This window comes from Ptychodera flava, chromosome 14, assembly GCF_041260155.1.
Source record: "Ptychodera flava strain L36383 chromosome 14, AS_Pfla_20210202, whole genome shotgun sequence".
NCBI lineage: Eukaryota > Metazoa > Hemichordata > Enteropneusta > Ptychoderidae > Ptychodera > Ptychodera flava.
In genome coordinates, this window is record NC_091941.1 from 14,241,974 (window position 1) to 14,265,225 (window position 23,252).

At 38.9% G+C, this 23,252-nt stretch overlaps 2 protein-coding genes across 2 annotated transcripts in view; both read right to left on the reverse strand.

Moving 5' to 3' along the window:
- The window catches only part of LOC139149487 (cytidine and dCMP deaminase domain-containing protein 1-like), a 696,744-nt gene that overhangs the window by 216,672 nt on the left and 456,820 nt on the right, over positions 1–23,252 (reverse strand). The gene's annotated exons all lie outside the window — the stretch shown is intronic.
- On the reverse strand, positions 1,741–17,546 carry LOC139149462 (splicing regulator SDE2-like). The gene is made up of 7 exons (XM_070721236.1): positions 17,356–17,546; positions 16,356–16,473; positions 15,730–15,841; positions 12,996–13,165; positions 9,361–9,463; positions 8,354–8,803; positions 1,741–2,152 (listed from the first exon to the last, which is right to left on the reverse strand). Exons 1-7 carry the CDS (start codon positions 17,458–17,460, stop codon positions 2,140–2,142), a joined length of 1,071 nt encoding a protein of 356 aa, XP_070577337.1. The 5' UTR covers positions 17,461–17,546; the 3' UTR covers positions 1,741–2,139.

The window sequence follows — 23,252 nt, forward strand, 5'->3', positions numbered from 1 at the left end:
CACATAGTCAGACCACACACACTAACATACTCTTTAACTCGTTGGGAATAGCACACCAACACTGGATGCAAATTCCTCCCTGTCGTCCATTTTCTGTATGAAAATTAAGGGTCCTGAAGTCAGCTACTTATGTTTATTTCATGCATTTATTGGTTTCAGAAAGCTAGGGCATCAATGGAGGTGGGTTCATACTCGGGGACGTTGAGTTTTTTGTGAAATTTCACTTCCCTGTCTTTCCTATGAATATACAGCAGTGCCTTCTTGCAAAATGTGGACATCTATCCTCCTCCTCTTTCAACCATTTAAACCCAATTTTCTGTAAAGATATCCTAAGTCACCGTTGAAGACCATGGGTTTGCGCCAAATCGTGGTGATGACAGGTGATAGGATACTCATTAAGTCTCTAACTTCAACATGTTTCACACAGTGACTTCATTTCTCTTATATAACAAGTCATTGCTGATGACACAGTCCCTGCTCACACCATTAATTGTGATGCACATGCACACTACAATACAATGACTGTGTGCCAAGTTTGAATGAAATCTGTTCAGGGATAGTTGAGTTATGGTTCAAAAACATGAAAAAATCGCAACAAAATGGCCGCCGGCAACCATATTGGATCGTATCGCAAAATAAATTGACATGCATATATATGCCATAGTACTTTATCTGTGTACCAACATTGAACGACACCGGTTCTGCGATAGTTATGGTTCAAAAACATGAAAAAATTGCAACAAAATGGCCGCCCGGTGGCTATATTGGATTATATCGCAAAATAAATTTACATGCATACATATGCCATAGTACTTTATCTGTGTACCAACATTGAACAAAATCGGTTCAGGGATAGTTGAGTTATGGCTCAAAAACATGAAAAAATTGCAACAAAATGGCCACCAGGCGGCCATATTGGACCGTATTGTAAAATAAATTTACGTGCATATGTATGCCACAGTACTTTATCCTTGCACACAGTTTTAAAGGGGAAGTTCACCAAGGATGATTTTACATATGTGGTAGCTCTGTGGTCATTTACCCAGGAAAAACTATTTTCACCATTTATAACTCGCAAGATTTTTTACAAAACGATAAAAATAGTACAGGAAGTTACCCATGTAATTGAATCATGGGAAAAAGCTCCAAGCTTGGAGCTTGCATAATGTGATATGGAAGGGACCATCTCCAGACGGGTATGGCCCCACACATAGTCCACTCACAGTAACACGGTAAGACAGCAACACAAAATCTGACAGTGGACAGTTATTATTAGTGAATCATCCTGTATGCAAGGATACTCAGTATAAACAAAAGTTATGTAAATACGCAGAATCTGGGTTAAGCATGGGTGAGTGGACAATGCCATACCCATGGGAAAATGGTCCCTTCCATATCACATTATGCAAGCTCCAAGCTTGGCGCTTTTTCCCATGATTCAAATTACATGGGCAACTTCCTGTACTATTTCTATTGGTTTTTGTAAAAAATCTTGCAAGTTATAGATTGCAAAAATAGCTTTTCCGGGGTATGTGACCAAAAAGCTTGCACATATGTAGAAATCATCCTTGGTGAACTTCCCCTTTAAAAAATCGGCTCAGGGATAACAGAGATACTGCTGCTGATGGACGGAGGGACAGATAGACAGAGGGAAGGACGGATAGAACCCAAAAATAAGTCCCCACGGACTGCAACCGCGGGGACTAACAAACACACACAAACACCAATTATGTTTTATTTAAATGCTTTATTGACAAATAGTTTGAAGTAAACGCTTGGCAAAATTTCAATATTGTATATCAAAAAAATGAAGTAAAATCGTTGACAGTCCAGGAAATCTCACGCCATACAATATTATCACAATTTGCCTTTTTTGTAAAGCCAAATGCTAAAGTAAATAAAAGGATAACAAATTCTTTTTCAGATCTCAGCTCTTCTACTTTTTCCGTTTTCCCTTTCCTGGTTTTGCAAAGAATGAGGGGTCAATCTGGTGTTTTTCTAGTCCCTTAACAGCAAACAGTCTGCTGGCACGTTCCTGTAGTGTTCCACCACATTTGAGACCTCTGTCCATCAGTGCAGCCTTCAGCCTTTCAAGACCCAGCGATTCTAATTCATTTGCATCGCCGTACTCTTCCAAGTCTATTTCACCAGCCTGGGGGACAGAATTGAACAAACCGTCACTGCATGCTGTGCTCCCATTTTGATTACAAAATGTTTGTTTCACACATACATCTAACTTGAGTATATATTAAGCACATTTAAGGGGGTGCTGCACTCAACACAGCGTAAATTGCTCAAATTTCACTTTTTCACAAATATTCATTCAATTTTAATAATTTGTTCACCCAAGATTAAAATATTGGTAGGGTTCACCTTTTAGCTTGTCAAACAGTTGAAAGTTGCATGAGAAAGAAGTGTTAATTTATGCAAATGTCTGCAAATCACCCGTTTTCTGGCTTCTTTTCTATACATAGTCAAAATTTCCAAACAATTTAACTCCACTCTGGCTGGGTCAGAATTCTGAAATTTTCACTGTACGTTCTTTAAATGCTATATAAGAAAAATAATATTTTGTTTGGCAATAAAGTTCTTACAGGCATCGAAATAAAATAGTCATTTTTCTACATATACTCTTTTTTTTGCGAAATATTACATTTCAGAAAATAGCATCAAGTTTTGACTTAAATTAATTTTTATAATTAATACAAAAATTGAGGTTTTTTACCCCAAATATACACCCACTTCATCCTTTGAGTAAACTACTGCTACCATACTAAACTTTAGATTCTCTGCTTTTTGAAAATATATAGTATGAGGGGGTTTCCTTGTCATTTTTGATGGGAAATATTGCTTTGAAAAAAACTGTGTTGGCAAAGTGCAGCTCCACCTTAATAAGTCTAATAATAGCTAATTTTTTTTACCAAACCTAGAGTTCTACTGGTTGTAACACTTTGCATATCTGATGAGGCATAGTCAACATACTAGTGGTTTTGTCACGGCTCAGAAAACAAACTAACTTAGAAAAATCCTGGAGGATCTGCACACTAAATTCAAAAGCCAAAGTTTGACGTGATTTCTCAGTAGTGTATTTCTTATAAAACTGACAGCAATATGCTTAAGAGTAGTGTATCGCTGACTTTGTCCTAATCTGAACAACTTTGAATAGTTCAGACAATAGCTTACCAGTAACTCCACTAAAATTCATTTAGAAAAATTTAAGTGACAATTGCTGATACTGTCACAAAGTTACTCAACACAGCAAAGGATTGACATGATTTTGGGGCAGTTTGATGACACACTTAGTGTCAACATGATTTGAACCATGATTCCTGACCCTGTTTTTAAACATTTTTGTTACCTGAAACACCGGTGAATGTGCGTAACTTTGAACAACTGAACAACCTGATATTCTCCATGTTGTAGACTGACATCTCAACATTTTGAATGCTTATAACTTGTTATAATGGCCTCTTCATTATTAGGTCACTTTTCTACAAACGTTTGATCCCTCAATAACAAACTGATATTTTAATGTTTCAAACCTCTCCATTGTTGTTTAATTGCTGTCCCACACTCATTGCTGATCCCTTGATATTGCTGAAGAATATTATTCAATCAATGGGAGAGAGAGAAGTATGTATGGGTATGAATGATTTGGAATTCCCTCAAAACAAAAGAGTTTACTTGCAGTGGCACAAGTGTGTGATTTACCGTTTACTGACAACAGTCTATTGTTGAGTGTTTTATGAGCTTGCATGAAAGAATAGTGTATAGAGCTGTAGATAGTCACACAGTTTTGGTACCAACTCCCTGATACTTCCATTGAGTGAGGAAAGACAACTGTTGGATAACATAATGCTATTCTTGAATTGTCCACAGAAGAATTACGATAACCCGTTGGCCACTGCATGTTCTCAGTGGTAAAGCAAGACTCCTATATAAACAAATGGGGAGGACAATTGAGCTATAAGTTGCCAGAGTGTACACAAGAGAATCCAGACAGAGACTGGTTGACAAAGGCTGATATACAGTCTTTTTCTGAACACGGTCACTTTTGTCACCGTGTTCTGGACATACAATATTATAAAGGCTTTTGTCATTTGCAAACCAGACAAAGCGTAATGAATAGAATGCAAGAGCAATGCTTTCAAAATTTCCACATGACAAAGTCAAGTACACTCTGACCTAAGTCACATCCAGACTATTCACGTACCATGAGACCGTATTCCAATTCTATTACCATTCAATACACCTCAGCAAAACCACACATAAAATCTTTACTCTTTACACTAACGCGCAACTACGGTTTTGTTGAAATTGGCCAAAAGAACATGGTTATCTGGTATAGACAGTGTGCGAAATTAAGAGAAAATAGCTTCAGGTCATAAGGACCTGCTCCAAGACAAAGCTTCAGGTCCTTACAGAAAACTGCCGGTCCTCAGTAAATGCAGTTGTTAACGACCTGTATTACCATTAAAGTCAACACTCTCTCCACCAATACTATGCTTTTGAATGTTGTAATCTTTAATTTTCCATGTCCTTTCATTAATAGAGTCAGCAAGTATTCACTCCAAAGGAATATTATTCACAAAGATAGCAGAATAGTGTAAGTGAATGATCATGAATCATTCAACTACATGATTTGGAATCTGATCACAGCCCTTATCTTCCTCACTGTCATGCGCATGCATTTATCAATTGTACACTACACTAGGGCATGTGATATTGTGATTTGGAAATGTTTGGCGAGCTGAAAATCTTTTCTGAAATTAGCCAACACGAGTGGTAGAAGAGTGAGTGAATAGGTTAATTAGTACCCTGAAAACAGTCATGAGTAAGGAGAGTGTATGAATAAATTTTTTATGTAAACATTGATCACTACATCCTTTTATTATAATGTAAAACCGAAGGGAAAAATAACTGGTTTGTATTTTGATATGACGTATGGATTGCTTAACTTCAACATTTTTCAAAAAATAAATATGCTTAAATGTGGCCTCTGTTGCATTCATGAAGAAACAGATGAAGTTATACTTTTAATCAAAAGGACAAGTATCGTAACTTTTTCTAGATTGTTTTTTCATACAGGTCTTTTCATTAAAATAGGGTATACATATTAGATAAATTGACATTAAGACAAAAATCTGCTACGAGAACAGTGCTGTCGACTAAACATATTTGGTTTTGAACATGGAGGTATCTTTTAGCTCCATGGTTTTGAACTACATGTACGCCCGATATAAGGACTAGATGTTACACGACAGCGCAATTGTGCTACCTGCAGTCGACAGTCAAGTTTACGTTTCGCTGCGTTTGTTTGTGGACCGCTAGAACATTTTGCTTGCTCGTTGGTCTTCAACCCAAAGTTCACAAGGCCGACTGTTCACAAGGCCACAAGGCCGATACAAACTTATTTAAGCGGCCTTGTCGTAACAGTTTTGTCGAGTTGCACGATCCGTCTTGTATACTCACTCTCAGAGGCCGAGAGTAGGGCTTCAAATTGTTTCGATGTATACCGTTTTACGACTGGCGTGCAAAACTCACCGTCATCCTGGGCTGTAGCCTAAATGTCGCAAAAATTGCGTCTTTTAAGATTTTACGGTATCATTAACTGATCGTGTCGCGATGTTTTTCAGCAGTATCGAGTGTCTGTCAAACTTTTCAGAGTCATTTTAATAACTTTACGCTTTCAAAGGGCGATGAGACCCAGCAATCGCTCAGGCAAAACTTTTCGATCAGAAATTATGCATTCATTTCCGCGAGTAACGTGTGTCGTTCATGTTGTCTGCAATTTCTATACGCTCGATCTCGATAGCAAAATGAGAGCGGCGTTTGTCATGTGTATTTTTCCAATGAAATCTTGCTGCAGCAGCATATTAATCTCCTCTATGAACCGTTTATGTTTTGAACCCTTCTATTGAAAATCAAAGTAAAGAAAACTGAGTCAGTTTGATAAAATGAAGGGCTGTATTATAAATTCCGAAAAGTTGAAGTGTGGAACTAGTGAAGTGATACTGGGTGTTGTCATCATATAGGCCTAACACCGATATGCTAACATTACCAGGGGTACACTCACTAGACGAGTATTATTATAATATTATATCGCATTGTTGCACCAATCAATCCATTCCATTGCTAGAATCTGCATGCACGGACGTAATTCATACTGATCTGAATATAATTAGCTGCACTGTGCTTTGCGCGCCGATCGCAGGGATCAGACTATTAGTAAATGTAAAATGTCGCAAAATAAAAAAATTACTATGTTGCGACATTGTCAACCCCCCTCCCTGTCTGGCTTACCGCAGCAAATTCCCTACTACCAGGACACGAAGTGCGATCAACCCTGTTGCCCCGCACTCCCTCGGTGGAAAACATAAATAGGTGCATGGCATTCAAGTCTGAATTACATGATTCAAAGTCAGTCATCATCTGCATCTGTTACAGGTCTTGACGGAGAAATTTTAATTATTTATTTCAAATTCCAGTCGGTCATAAGGACCGAAATGTTGCTGAAAACTTTCGGCCCGAAGAGAAATCTGTCGGTCTCGGACCGTCGGACCGACGTTAATTTCGCACACTGGTATAGACTGTGTACCCTCCACTAGGAATTCCGCAAGTCCATGATGCTATATCAGGTAGTAACACATACACTGCCTGCTGTAAAACTCAACACAAAGGTATTTGTGAAAATTGAGGTGACAGCGATCTCCTTTCAGACATGACACAGTCAAAGGTCAACACAAAGAAAGCTGACTGTCAAAGAAAGCTGTCACCCGGACCATGAATGAACTCTTTTCTCAACAGATGACAATGGTGGATTGTACAGCACACGTACAGCGTACCACCCTTGCTATTGTCACCTACTGATCAATCATCTTGACCAGGAACAATCTTTTTCTTTGATGACATTTGCCACTGGCAACAGCTATTTGGTGTCAAAACAGTTCACCTCAACAACTTTCAGTGACTGCATTTTTTCAGTGTTGACTCAAGAAAGGGAAAAAAACTTTCCTGTGAGTCTAAACAAGAACAAATATCATAGTTGGAGAAAAAATGGATATAGCTGGTGGCTCTGAATACAATTTCTCTCAATATTTAACAAAACTGGACATAATCTGCTCCACTTATCACCACTTATCTTTGCTTGTTTATGCTCTATTTCATACGTACTGCCTTCCGCAAAATGATGGAAAACAGGCTTAGTCTATGCAGTAGAAATTAGCATAGGTCAGATGACTGGCTTTTCATGTTCTTTGACCTCAGAGTGGGCTGATGTTGCGCTTTAGTTGTATGGTGTTATACAGATAAATGTTGAAAATGTACATTCATTCACATATCGCTGCACAAATGAGTTCACTGAAAGGTCTGTAAACTAAATAACCCACACACTGTCCTCCAGTGGGCCACATGGTTGAAAAACTTTCCCTTTCACCACCAACCCCATATCCCTGTGTAGAAGTCCAATTTTTTCATTGAAAACAATGGAACTGGGTCAAACTATGATGGGAAAAGGGTGAAATCACACTGGTGACAGAGGCAACTGAGTTTAAGTTGATCAAATTTCCAGCTTCCTTGTGTTTGATAATTTAAAAGGTATAATTCACACACTGGCATTTGATTAGAAATGGTACAAAGTATTGCAAAAAAAACGTAGATAATTGGAGTGATGAAGATAATTATTATCATCAATGGCATTCCTGTTTATTGCTGCAAATTTCCAGAATCAGGCATGAAATATTTGTTTCTTCGAAACACGTTCCGACAAATAAACAGTTGTTTTTAAACCTCTTGTGGAAAGCTTTTCAATGTTCATGAAAGATGATGCAATGACTGGTTCAAAAACTGAAGGCAAAAACATCCGCTGCTTCTTGTTTGCTATGTTGAAAAAATTGTTATTTATAGTTTAATGAGGATTTTAATCAGATTATTTTAATTGCTGGTTTGGTTGAAATATCATAGCAAAGCTTAAGACAGTGTATTCAAATCCAGTCAAATATCATCACTCACAAACACACACACACACACACTCTGACTGCAAGATATACTTCGTTTACTTTACCAAAACTGTGGACGTACAGGTGTCATTAACTCCACTATATCAAATAAGCCAGTATGAAATGGCTGTATTTGAAAAAAGATTTGATTTGCCTGTCAAATAGAGAACTGAAACCTGACACCTTAACAACACATATCTCTTTTCCCCTCAGCTTGTAATGTCTACATACCATAGAAACAAGACAGCCAGGCATTTTATTGTGGTTAAATTCCTCTCAACCTCAGGGTAAACCTGTCCAATTTGCATATTGTGCTAAAACAAGACACCTATTGCTGAGACCCATGGAAAGCATACCTGATTTTCTTCTGATTGTCCTGTTTGTAGGTCAGCCGATCTGTCAGTTTCAGGGTCATTCCGTGGCGGAGGAAGTGAGCTGAGCAGACTGTGTTCACATTTTCCAGTGGTTCTGTCACTGCCTTCCCTGTTTTCTGTGCCACACTCTGTTGCGTTTGTATCAGTCTTTGCATCGCTGGTTCCACACAGTCAGCTTCCCCTGTCACTTCACCAGAACTTCCTCTACTGCTGCTCGGCGCTGAATCTGAAGTCTGTGATTTATAACTGCAGCTGGCTTGATTGTCCCAATCTCCATCACTGCCTGGCTCCATGGATGTCTTACGCTTCATTTCATCTAGGTATTTCTGACACAACTTTTTCATTTCCTTGTCCTCCTCTGTCTCCTCTTCCTCCTCCTCATCATCATCATCACCGTCGTCAGAGCTACTGTCGACAAAATCAACACCCAACCTGCAAAGATGTGTCAAATTCAAGAAACAAATGTAAGAAAATTTGGAAGAAGGACTGACTTACAAAGACGTCAGTGTTCCGTCATTAATATGCAACAACAATATTTTTTCAAAAGTTTTTGACTAGATCTTTGGAAATTAAACTGATGTTTTGTTATTACCAATGTTCTTATTGAATTTATGAAATCGCATGCCAAAAGACAAGACCACAAACTGCAGTGATAGTGACAGATACTCAAAAGAAAATATTTGACCAAATTTTGTCAGCAGCAGATGCGTGCACACACTGTTGCATTTATTTAATAACAAAACTAAAATTGTAATCAGTGTTCTTTGGGAAGCAAAATGTCGTGGAAAATCATGAGTTGTACCACGCACCAAAGAATCCACAAACAAACCTCTACATTACACGCAAAGTGTTTTTGCCTTTTGGAAATACTATTCAAACATTTATCCTGAAAAGTATTAAACATAGTGGTGTAAGGGTCCCAGTTCAAGAGCAACACTTCATGGGCCAACACATTATCATATTGTCTGCAGATGCATCTGTACACTCACCAAAGTCGTTGTTTCTTTCCTCCACTGTGACCTTTGCCATTGGATTTTCGCTTCATTGAGGATCCTGATGATACCGCTGCCTCTGTGGCTGCTGCTTGCATGCCTACAATGTAGATCAATTTGAGATGAATAGATCAAAATATTTTATGTCTACAAAGGGAAAGGATACATAATTATAGATATGCACAGATCATATGTGAGTTTTTCTGGACAAAATTTGGTTCAGTTGCTTAAAGCGCAGTGGTCGTCGCGCTGCGCATCCTCCTGAGGGGTCCCCCTCTGTTGTAAACAAATCCAAGAACGCCGCACATGTTACGGGTTGATTGTAATGTTTGCGATATTGCCGCTTGTTAAAATGGCGGCTGATCTGTCACAAGCATACCAACTAACCAAATGTAACACGCAATAAAAGGTCAATTAATCTAAGTTTATATCTGCTGAATATTGAACAATAATTGCACGCTGGATTGAGATCACATTTGCTCATGATTTTCTTGAATCAGTTGAATGGGGCTCGGCTACTGTTATCGCTCGAGCCATAGAGCTAGACGTACGCATGTACGCATGTATACGCCAACAGACCATCAACGACCGGGCTCTAGTTTTCGACATCGCTAGCAAGGACGAGAGCTTTCATTTCAAGAGGCCCGACAGGAGTACAACAAGTTGTACAAAGACAACAACTCAAACTACAGAAATCTACAGCTCGCAGAGCAATGCCCGCTGCAGCAAGAAGCATCTCTGCATCTGTTCCGTTCCGTGGTCCGTGTGAAACCGTCCGTGTCACGGGTATATGGCGCGCTACACTCTGCTGTGGAGAATCCAACTCAATACAAAGTTTACCCCGTTTTGGGGTGCAAACGAGAATTCTGAGTACAGGTATCAAGTCAAGCGAAGGACCTTTCATAGGTCTTCTTGTTATGTGGGGTTATCTCACTTGAAAGAGGATTCAGACCTACCCGGCAATCAGGAGGTACAACAACGAAGTTTGCCCAGCACCGGTAGGCCTACACACAGGCGCTTGGCACATTGCTGGGATAATAATCGTATTTAATATGTAGAGTTGATTATTTAGTAAAAGAATCACCGTACGTGAGATATTAGTGTAGGCCTATAGGCCTACATGTTGACTGGCATTATACCGAGTGCGCTATGGCTGCCTGGCTCGGGCCAGGCGAACGCACTGCACAATCATCAATGTGTAGAATGACTACATGACTTGATTATTTAATAAAGAATAACGGTACGTGATATTACTGTACATGTCGGCTAGCTTAACCGAGCGGCTGTAGCTGCAGGGCTTTGGCCCGGCTAGCTTGGGCCAGTTGTCCACTGCTGCATAGACATAAACTCAAGGCGTGAAAGCTTTTCACCGCCTGATTTCATAAATCAGCGAAATTCAGGATCTCTGAGCGTTTTCGGTGATAAAAACTGGTCATCGGTCATGTGGTTGCATAAACAATCGATCGACTGGCCTCTTTTGCCTAAAATCATACCTTACCCTATGCTACTGGCAAGAAATTGTCCTGAAATCAGCTGGGCACACCAACCCAGCGCCGGCCATTTTGAATGAGCTGCATGCAATGTATGCGCCTGTGCATACAACCCTTGGCAGATGACGTCATTGCTCTTCTCTCATTGGACGCGTACATTGCAGGAAGTTTATTCAAAATGGCCGGCGCTTGGTTGGTGTGCCCAGCCGATTTCAGGACGATTTCTTGCCAGTAGCATAGGGTAAGGTATGATTTTAGGCAAAAGAGGCCAGTCGATCGATTGTTCATGCAACCACATGACCGATGACTAGTTTTTATCACCGAAAACGCTCAGAGATCCTGAATTTCGCTGATTTATGAAATCGGGCGGTGAAAAGCTTTCACGCCTTGAGTTTATGTCTGTGCAGCAGTGGACAACGGGCCCAAGCCGGGCCAAAGCCCTGCAGCTACAGCCGCTCGGTTAAGCTAGCCGACATGTACAGTAATATCACGTACCGTTATTCTTTATTAAATAATCAAGTCATGTAGACATTCTACACATTGATGATTATGCAGTGCCTTGCCTGGGTCGAGCCAGGCAGCCATAGCCACTCGGTATAATGCCAGTCAACATGTAGGCCTATAGGTCTACACTAATATCTCATGTACCAGATGTACGGTGATTCTTTTACTGAATAATCAAGTCGCATATAGACATTCTACATATTAAATATGATTACTATCCCAGCAATGTGCCAAGCGCCTGTGGGCCTACACCAGCTAGCGGTTGGATCACTGCCATGACCGTGCACAGGACCGGGGCACAGGATCTCTCGATACGTCTATGCACGGTGTAGCCGTGCAATTTCCCTGCCAAATGCCGCGAAAACCCGCTCGTTTTGTCTATTGTTTCCTGTCATTTTACTAGTTCTTACCACGTAATACTAGGAGAAGTAAGACATGGTGATCAACAGTTGGTTGTGGGCTAGCCCTGCGTACGATGCTGTGTGTTCCGCTACAGCTAATAGCCCCGCTCACCACAGTGAGCGGGGCGGTTAGCTGTAGCGGAACACACAGCATCGTACGCAGGGCTAGTTGTGGGCCAAGTCGTCGCGGGCCGGCCGGTACATTGTAGGACCGGATTCTCTACTCTATATCCGTGTACGTCAACGCGGTGACCGTCTCCCAACAACATCCTGCTCTGGCTTGCCGATCATGGTCTTGAGTGTAATTTTTGTGGTAGGCATTGTGCTTGTTGCTGGTCTACATATATAGGCAATGTTGATCATTTTAGTTATGTATTTTCACTGTACTGTACATAGCATTGTGTACAACCAGCGTGATCGCGCGCGATCAAACCTTTTTGTTCACTGTGTCTGCGTACAGTGAACTCAGCGACATAATGTGCTGAGTGTAGTGTCCCAATGTTCGTAGCTCTACACGAGTTTATAGATAGAAATACACCACTGAAGTTCGTTTCCGATCTTAATATTTTACTATTGCAAGATGTTGAGTCTTACAAAGGCCTTAACAAAGTGGGGGACTGCTCCCATCTCCACTCCTATTGAAGTTGAGAAGACTTATGTTTACAAAAATTTATGTTTATCAACAAAAAAATCACGCACGCGCAGCGCGACGACCACTGCGCTTTAACCCCCATGACTTCAAAAAATCAGTGTCATTTTGTAACATTTTCTTTTAGATTTCATTTTAACACTAACAGTCCAGATTTGACAATGAAATTATGGATGGATCCTTCATATCCAAATCTCATAGATTTTTTTCTGATTTTGAACCAACACACTCCAAAGGTATGTTGTCGTTCCAATTGACTCTATTCTAGGTATTTCATGAGGAAGTCCATAAAAGGCGAGGATTTTTTTTTCTGTGAAGGGTTATCATGCCTTCATGGATCACTGAGGGACGGCGTACATGTATACAGCAAGACACACCTCAGTCACTCATAGGTATGGCACTCTCAAAAATGTTTGTCTTGGGTTTAAAAACTCATATCACCATATCTGACCACAAGATGAACCATCACCCCAACATTTGATAGCCTACATACAACATGGTGGTACATCTCTTTCAAAATGTAAGACCAATTTACTTCCTCTTAAAAAATGCCACTCAATTCCACCAGTTCCTGTGACCTCAACTGACCTTGTGACAATGCATCGTGCACATTTTCCATGATGGATTCCTTCTGCTGAGAATACTTCTGGTCATTGAATATATGTTTTGGTTCCGATGCCATCCTTTCCAGTTTTTCTCTCTTCCGGGCTTGCCTCTCTCTTTCCTTGTCGGCTTGCTTCTTTAGCCATTCGGCCAACCTGAGTAACACAACACAACCCAAAAGAGGCCTTTGAAGGTCTGATTCTATTGTGCACGCATTCCAAGGTGTGTATCATTATCAACTAGGTTGTTTTCCATACTACCTGACATTTCTGTTTGGAAATTTATATCTTTCAGGATGTACCTGACAATAGAAAAGTCTTTTAAATGCCCATACACAGTCAGAGATGATGCTAGACTATACATGTACATGTAGCCTTACATGTAATCTTACGAGAAAATATAGTCTGGATTTACAAGTAGTTAATAACTTGTGCAGTGGCTCACTGATACACATGCATCAGTACAGCATGATAAGCTTGAAATTCTTGATGGCATGGTCACTGCCATTGCAGTCTCATAATTCTTGTGATTACGTCATCATACGTCTCATCCCAGCTTCAATAGTTTTTACTTTGAGCAAGCCTTGCAAGCAATAAAGTTATAAAGCTACTAACTGAAAAGAATTGAAAATGAATTAAAAAGCATCAATATATTTTCCCCATTCAATAGCATCAGCCATGCACACTTGCTGGCAGCCATCTTGTGTCAAGGGTCAGTGGCACAAAGTACATGTACGCTGCAGCATACTGAGTAGTTGGTGTCAGCGAGCTGGCACCACACACGTAGCACACAAGGCTGTCAACACCTGTGACAGAGAGGAGTATCCTAAAAATATCTCCATCCAAAACCCATTTACTACAGACAGTGAACTGTTATTTCATTGAAATTATGTAGCTGCATGAGCTTATTGGCTCAGCCCTGGTGTGATATTTAGTGTGATCTTGGTTGAAGTTTTCACAATTGTAACCTACAAGTTGGGTTCAACTCATTGCGTCCCATGCAATGCCAGTAGCTAGACATATGTCCAGAGAGAGATAGGATGCATGGCTAATTCATGACAGCAAGACTGAATAACAATACAATCAATTGTCAGGCCTTTCCTGCTTGGAGTACATTTTCTGAAAATACAGCTGTAGAGAAACAAAAGAGTTCCAAAAGTGTCTAGTTACAATGAACACATCTGAAAAACAAATACAACAACTGGACAGCTGTGGTCTCCTACCTAATTCTGTAATAAAACTTTGCGTAGTGTTTCCAATCTTAATGTGACTGCTTATACAACTTGACATTTTATTGTGAATAACTAAGTTGTTTTTATATGATTATCTTGATTTTCAATTTTCCAAGACATGTTAACAAAAGGACAAAGTAGCTCTCTCCAAATAGCTTACATTCTGATTAATGATGCTCTAAGTAATAACATTGTTCGCCTCTTACCAAGCTGATACAGTAGCTTCACTCTTTTCCCTTTGTGAAACACCCTCATAGTTTTTTTTACATAATTTGTCTGCACAACTTCATGCAGTAATGTAACATCATCTTCCTGGATTTCAACCAGGTGAGGGGAAGCGCCCTCACATGACACTCCTTTTGCATAATCACAACATAGGTGGCAGTATCATGTTGTTAATTTTTTTTTTTTTATCTCAATACCATCCAATGTTGGTGTATATTTTATTCTCACTGACCTATCAGCTATCAGTCAATCAATGTTGTTCAAAAAGTCAAATTTAAAACTCCATTTTTCAGAATATGGTCACAACAGCTTCCTGTGAACAATCAACTTTGATGCACTATCAGTTCAGCTTATCGCCTTAGTATTGTTTTCCTGTGCGTGCATGATATGCCTACTTTCGCTTAAGCTGTACGATACTTATGTTTTGGCTGGACCCCTGGATGTTTATTAGTCATTACATTTAACCTGTTCACCCCTAATTCCATGTAAACAGGTCAAAACCCATCATTGATAACAATGGGTTTGGGCCGAACCATAGTGGTGACAGGGTTAACACAACACAGGATATGAACTACAATGAATAGATGCGTATCTCTTAGTGAGTAGAATAACATGATGTAACTTTGGTTTCAAACTTATTCACTAAATAAAAAGTGAAGAGACAAAAATCAGCAAGGCTCAAAAATGATAACAGTGAGTTTGTGCCAAACCATGATGGTAAAGTAGTTAAACTAACTCTTGCAGTGCTGTAATTTTTCCCACCAAAATTTTAGTGCAACATTTTACCAATTTTATGAATTTTCTGTAAAGTTATCAATTTTAGACCAAACGGACATCACATTTCATTGGCTTAAGTTTTTTATCAAAATTTGGCAGAAATCTGAAAAAAATCCACCGGGGTACATGATATAAACGTGACAAAAATTGACACTGGCGCTCAAAGGGCTAAATCATGACAGTGAAAAGGTTAAGTTCTGTGCTACCCGGTATGTATACACACAGATAGTTGTTACATTATGATAACATTACCCACACTTTCATGAATTTTTTCTGAAGTTTCATTTGATTTTTTGGTTGTGTTACAGGTACTTCATTGTGCAGCAGAACGAACAGCACCTTCAATGTATATGGACCATAAGTACCAGATTTCCCAATGAATGAATATCACGCATCCAAACATTTCCTACGGATGTTGTATAGCTGCAAGAATAGTGTTTTCTCTAACAAAGAGTGTTATGTGGCACAGTCTGTTTTACTTCATACCTTTTTTCATCATTAACATCTCGTAGTCTTCTCCCACTGAGATCCCTGCATGCCTCTCGATTGGTCGTCTTCTCAATCTGAGCACCAATCATACGCAGCATCGATCCAAACCCTATCACGAGCAAAATCGATCCAATCATCATTCAGTTCATTGCTGAGAAGTGTGGCTTGGTCACAAAGTTTGGAAGAACAGAAAGGATTGTCTGTTCTGAAATGTTTTATTAGTTTCTCTAGATGCAATCTATCATATTGAGTACATGTTGTAGACACATACAATGAAACATATGACTGCTCTCTAGTTTGTGGACACGGTAATGTCTGCATTGCATTTTGGACTGCCATGTTTGTAAGTAAAAAAATCAACTGCAGATAGATATAAAACCTCATAGAGCTATAACACAGCCAGCGCTTGTGCCAACAATTGCATATTTTTTTTACGTCTTGTCTGCTGACACAATTTATACAGACTGACATCAATGACACTGGTTTACTTTAGGGCAATTGTTGGAAAAGTCAGTGTGTCTACACACAGTCTCAATATTGGTGTGGATTGGAAATGGAATCCTGTGTTTTTGAAACTACTGCTGTCAGATCAACAAAGGACAACATGCACAGGAAAGACTCACCTCCCTTGCCTCCAGGTAATCTGAAACAGACATGATAGATGGCATCTGTCCGTAATTTGGCTTCATCCTCGACAATTTTTCCATTCCATACAACATAAAAGTCATCTGCATCTAGACCCTATGATGGCAATAAACAGAACTCTCTTTATATTTTCCTGTCATACAAGAGACTCAACAACTGTAAGCCTGCTTACAATCCACTTTGCTCCACAATTTTCATGGGCCAGTAGGCTCTAGCTGTAACATCGGATGATTTTTTCACTATTTTTGCAATGTATGCCTATAAGAAGTTCTTGATATACTCCCTAAAGAACTATTTCCAGCGACTTTGACTTTGGCAATTTTCCCCACCACACAAAAATCAAGGGAAAGCTGTGGGCTACAGAACTGCAGAAATATACAATCACACTGGCTGGGTCGGCAAGCTCAAAATTGAGTATCTCAAATTGCTTTAGGGAGTACTAACCTTCAAGGACAAAATCAGTGAAAAAATCGAAAGTTACAGCTATCTACTGTCCCTTTAAGTGACTAAGAATCTTATACGCTGTGTAGATAGACGCTCACATTATGCCTCCACTCCCAGTTTAACACATCATGCTCCCAGTTTAACACATCATGTACAACTTCAACTCTTGGGACTCAACAAGCGGACGATACGCCTATGATCATACTGTTGCATCACGTAGATCATAGACCCTCCCTCGACGTCTATGAGTAGACCCTGCATGGTTTGATTCACAGCTGTTTTGGGAGTGTGTGAGTGCCTCCTTCATCATGCTCAACTAGCTGCAGTGCTGTAGCTCGAGGTTTTGCGTGGGCATGTGGGTCGGACGGCAAAACCCGACTCACATACCCTGGCAAAACCTCGAACTACAGAACGGCAGCTACATTAATGAAATCATGCTGAAACACAGATTGCTTGTCAAACCATAGAGATGTCGAGGTAGCTGGTACACCTCCATGGTCAAACATCCATGTTGAATTCTTTGCAAGTACTCACTTTGTCCTGACATATTTGACTTTTCAGTCTTCTGGCGTTGTATAGCATACCATCATCTAAATCTACACATCTCAATTGTCCGTTGAAGGTACATAGAGCCGACATTTCTGAATGATTTCCGTGCCTCTGCTGAGTTCGAGAGCCTACGTTTGTGTGACGCGCGCTCTGCTCGATTTTACAAGCGGAAGTAGGGTCGATGGACACAAACAAAATCAGAGGTGCGCAATTTGATAGAGGGCGCAAGAACAACTAGCCACTCTCGTAATGTTCCTGTACAACAACAACAACAACAAAAATGTTCCTGTACAACGCTATGTCTTGTGATTTTAAACTTATAGTTGTTATCACTTTTTTCGCAAAAGACGATTTTTATGCATTGTAATAAACATTAGCAAGAAGAAATATTTTCTCAAGTGACGCGCTGGAATAGATTTAAAAAATGCGCATGCTCTCTTCCCAAAATGTCTATCGAAGAAAATCGCGCTAATTTAAATATTGTTTGTCATTCATGTTCACTGCTTCCGTTGTTCGATTCAAGCAAACAACAAAGAAGTAAACAATACATAATACACATACATAAACAGAAGAAAAAATGAAGGAAATTACTCCTTATCAACCCACTGAAGACACGCACAGAGCAATATAGCCCCAGTGCAACTATATAAACAATGTCGGGCATCGCGCCGTCAACAAACTTTTCATTTAATCAGAGATAAAAAAGAGATTTTCTATGAAATTTGGAAGTGCCAGTTAATGACACGATAATAGTGAGGATAGTAACTGGATTGCTTCAGCCGCTTTGTGAAATAGCTAATTTTAGCAATGAATGTTCCCATTTTCATTGCTAAAATTAGCTATTTCACAAAGCGACTGAAGCAATCCAATTATCCAGTTACCGAGTTGTGTGCTTTAAATTGTGGTATCACCATAGGAGGAACTAACTATTGTATGTTACTTTACGCAGATGATATTGTACTCTTTTCTGATTCGGAAGCTAATCTTCAAAAATGTTAGATCAATTTAGTATTTGGTGTAAAAATGGAGATTGTCTGTAAATACTTTGAAATCAAAAGTTGTTCATTTTCGAAAAAATAACGACGAACGCAGTCGTCACGGCTTTTAAGTAGGTGATTATATTCTAGATTATGCATCAAAATATAAATATTCAGGAATTGTTTTCGACGAACATCTTGATTTTTCAGTAACTGCCACAGCTCTGGCTGATGAAGCTAACAGGGCCCTAGGTGCTCTGATAGCAAAATTTAAATTTTTGAATAGTATGGGTTTTAAGACATATACTAAAATATATGAAACTTCGATTGTACCAATCTTAGACTATTGTTCAGGGATCTGGGCTTACGAAAAGTACAATGTCTGTGAATCTGTTCAGATAAGAGCATTAAGGTTTTTCCTTGGGATACACAAATTTGCTCCTACGTTGGCTATCAAAGGAGATACTGGATGGAAATCTTGTGTTTCAAGGCATTGGGCAAATAAAGCACGCCTGTGGAATCGGTTGTGTAATTTGAATGAAAATAGATTAACTAAGAAAATATTTTTATGGGATAATTCGTTAAATAGTAATAACTGGGCATCAGAAATGTATAACATTTTCGATAATTTAGAAATAGACGACATCTATCCTTGTAATGTAAAAGATATTCAAGAGATGAAACAAAACAAATGTAACGAGCATTATTGGTATACTTATGTGTTAAATAAGCCAAATTACGTACGTTTGCTAAATTCAAGACGGAGTTTTGCGAGAAAAATATCTGTCACTGGACATGTCAAGATCTGAAAGATCCTATTTTGTTCAGCTACGTTTTGGAATTCTTCCTTTACGAATTGAAACGGGGCGATATCGAAATGAGATTATAGAAAGACGTATTTGTAGATTGTGTGATTTAAATGCAATCGAGGATGAGCTGCATTTTATGTTTCACTGTCCTATGTATAATGATCATCGTCAACACTTGTATCACGAGGTTGAGTTAACAAATCAGGGTTTTTCCTCTTTTGATGATATGCAAAAATTATGTTATCTTATGTTGAATAATGCCAGATTAACAGCAAAATATATCAAGAAAGCGTTTCAGAAAAGACGTAACACTTTATTCAATAAGTTGACGCAGTGTATGCTGCAAATATTTCTTTCCTAAGTTTGTAACGAATGAGATGTTGATTTACATTATTTATTAGTTTTAACTCTAGTTCATTATAAGTTCGTCCTGAGACCCTCTATAGTGCTTAATTTTGTTTTATAGTGACTTGTAAGCCCCTTGGGCTGGATGATCTCTCATAATGTATGACTTATAATCAGTTCTTTGTATTAGTGAAATCATAAGTCACTATAATAAATATAACTACTACTACTACTATCGTGTCATTAACCCGTACTTCAAAATTTCATAGAAAATCTCAATATTGCCCCTTACGTCATGTGGGCCGTGATTAACCCTTTGAGCGCCAAAGTCAATTTTTGTCACCTTTAGAAAATATACTCCAGTCAATTTTTTTTCAGATTTTAGTCAAAATTTTGTTAACAAACTGTAGCTAAGGAAATGCGATGTCCATTTGGTTCAAAATGATCAAACAATTACAGAAAAATTCATAAAAAAAATAAAAATGCTGCACTAAAATTTTGGTGGGAACAATAACAGTACTCAAAGGCTTAAAGAGTTCTAATATAACCTGGAAGAGTATTGCTTGGTTGCTATGTCTGTTCCCTGCAACCCAACCAATCAAATCATCTGATGAATGCAGTAATAAAATCAGCAGCAGCAGCAGCAGCAGCAGCAGTAGTAGTAGTAGTAGTATATTTCAACGGAATATTTATTGTAAAATCATTCTCGATACATATCCTGCTTTATATATACATGGTTAGGAAAGGATATTGATCACAAAAGGTATATATATGGCAATGTGCCGGACTAAAAGTTCGAAACAAAGAATACGTAAATAAATGAACAAATAAAATAAACAAATAAATCGAGATTTGACACCACTGTCAGTTCCTAAATCTCTTACGATAGAGAACTAGAAATAAATCTATAACGGAAATGCATCAGAAAAAATCTGGTTGTCTATGCTGGGCAAAAAAAATGAAACAGAAATTTGTGGTAAACAAGAGTAACCCCGTAAGGGTGCACTGTTGTGTACAAAACGGTATTACAAACGAACAGGATGTCAACAGATATACTCAGCATTTTTCCTGTGAGTTTGAATGCGTTCAGTTAACAATTCAGTTGTGAGTTGTCATTACTGTCATTGCCTTGAGCGAGGTAATTTTACTGGCAATTAAACCATGATTACGTAACACAATTTACATACTAGCTATAGCAATAATTGTATGTTGATACCTTGTGTGTGCAGTTCTTGACCGTGTTAAAGGCTGTCAGGAAAAAATACGCTTTACAGTCAAACATTAGATTTATAATAATAAAAAATAAACATATTCAGACGTTAATGCTTTGATGAATTGCATCGCCTCGAACACAATTTATAATCATAAAGGTCGTTGACACAGATCTGTCGTGTTTGCTTGATCTGAATGTAGTTGCCCTGAAACAACACCCACCAACAATTGGAAGGCTCCTGTCTGCTCGCATGCCTATAACGAACCTGGCTTATTTCTATGTCCTGTTCCGGGATGCACCGGCCGTTTGACGACTTTCCAAGAGCTTTTCACCAGTTGTTAATCTCTGTTCAGTAGCGTGTACCGAGACCAAACTATATAGAGGTTAAACATATGGTTACCTCCGTAGAGTAGTCAGGGAAAGACCGCAAAAAAAGACCATAATACCAAAGCGTAAAAGACCGAATCATCACTACATCGGATTTTAATCAAAGTGCCCCCATAGAGTTTAGATCATTTCAAGAGTCCGTACACTGATCATGATTGTCCCACATGTGTACAGTTTGCATTGTACATTGAACACTATCCTTAATTTAACCATATAAAGACAGTAGGAAAAAATGGTTGGCAATGGTTTACCGCTAAAAACTTTACTTTCAGTTGAATTTCATTTTCGTTGACACAAATTAGCTTTCTACTTTTAACGTCATCGAGAATTGAAGGAAAGGTTTTATATTCAATCGGAAGATCGCAACGAAACGATTCGTACCTGAAGACGTTCAACTAGCTACGGGCTATTTTACACATACAACCACATATCCTAGAAAGAGATGATACAACTGACAAAATACAAAAAATTGAGAATATCAAAACCAGGATAAAACAACATGCTCAAGTTTGGAACAAAATAAGCGAAAGTTAACAATAAGACAAGTATTAGACTCGTCATAGTAAACATGATAATTTTTTCCAAAGATGCGTGGTGAAGGATGCCAGTGCACTATGGTGTCGAAGTTCATGTCATAGATAATGCCTGTTAGTGATATATAGGCTATATCCAGTCACACATGTATAACTCTGAAATAAAATGACCATCAATACAAGATTTACACGATCAGAGAAGAACCCAGCCAACGTCGATTGATCTGATTGTCAATGTGTAATTATACTGGACACTGAGATTGGCCTCCTGACTTTTCTCGGCAGCAGTTACTGTGGGCCAAGGCATTCTCCCAATGATATACGCGACAGCCTACAACTTAGCGCGACGGTCTGCTGCTATCTAGTCCTTCAATTTATTATGTATTTTGATATTTATATTCCTACAGACTTGGAGCAGGTCTATCGGACACTGTATTTCGGGGTGTCCATTCATCACATTATTGAAAGAGGGACCCCGAGCCCGAAAAATGCAAATGTGCTTTGTCGGAATTTTAATTTCGTAAGATGACGTTGTGAATTTACTCTCCAAGTCACACGGATGTCTTTCAAGGAGGCGAAATATAATACAATTATTCATTTTCGGGGAAATTATTGCCAAGACAATAATATGTGAGGCAAAATTACCCCTTGTTGTTACAAATAATTCTCCTATACAATCCCCCTGTCCTTGTTAAAGGTAATAGAAAAGTAAATGTATTCTCTAAACGATGGAGTGAATATAAAACGTTGTTATGGCGACAGCTCACGTAATAAATTTATCTCAGCGGGGAGGATTACGCACTGACAGCCTATAATAAAAGATGGACTGTATTGAAAATTAGAATTTAGCGGACAACTTGTCGAAGTACCAGTAGAAAGGACATTATTTTAACTGTGAATGCTTGTAGTTGTCGTTGTAGTTGTGGTCTGAAGAGGGCATTCGTTGGTCACCGACAATGAACTATTGATCTCACTGTACCGGCACATGCTCGTCGCTCTGTGAATGTATCTTATGAACGAAGCATTGGTAAATGCACTTCATGACGGTATAGGCCTAAACCAGAAACGCTTGCAATGATTCTTTCTTCCGGCGACTAGTAAGAACTTGAGTATTTCAAAATAACTTAAGATAGTATGCGCCTCGAAAGTGAAATACTTAAACTGTTGCTCAAACTATTCCGGAATGAACCTTTCAGCCATTCCCTTACCAAATCAAGAATAAAAATCAAGGGTCACCGTGCAAATTTTGGAACTAGAGAGACAAATTACCAAAGATTTCTCTATATTTAAAATTCAAAATGGCTGCCATCCCTGTGTTAACTCTATGGAGGGAAAATTAAATTTTTGATTCTCGAAAAGTAGGATGGTGAAAGTTTTTCTTTCTCCGAGAGCTGTAAAATGAGCCCCCATAGTGATAGACTAGGAAGGGAATTTGAGAATCCAACTATTTGTTCCCGAGGCACTTTCTACTTTAAGGCAGTACGCGCCTGGAAACTGAAAGGCGTAAAGTTCCAAGACAAGTAATTGTCCTTTTTTAATCTAACATTTCTCTGGTGGTTAATAAGGTCAAAACTCCCGTGAATTACACATTTTCCGAAAGCCTGGATACAGGGGAACA

Excerpts from the sequence above, each read along its gene's own strand:
- LOC139149462 (XM_070721236.1), bottom strand. The coding sequence starts at position 17,460 with ATGTCGGCTCTATGTACCTTCAACGGACAATTGAGATGTGTAGATTTA. Across the intron at positions 15,842-16,355 it reads ATTACCTGGAGGCAAGGGAG|GGTTTGGATCGATGCTGCGT; the intron begins GTGAGTCTTTCC and ends TGCTCGTGATAG. Across the intron at positions 9,464-12,995 it reads GCACGATGCATTGTCACAAG|GCATGCAAGCAGCAGCCACA; the intron begins GTCAGTTGAGGT and ends TCTACATTGTAG.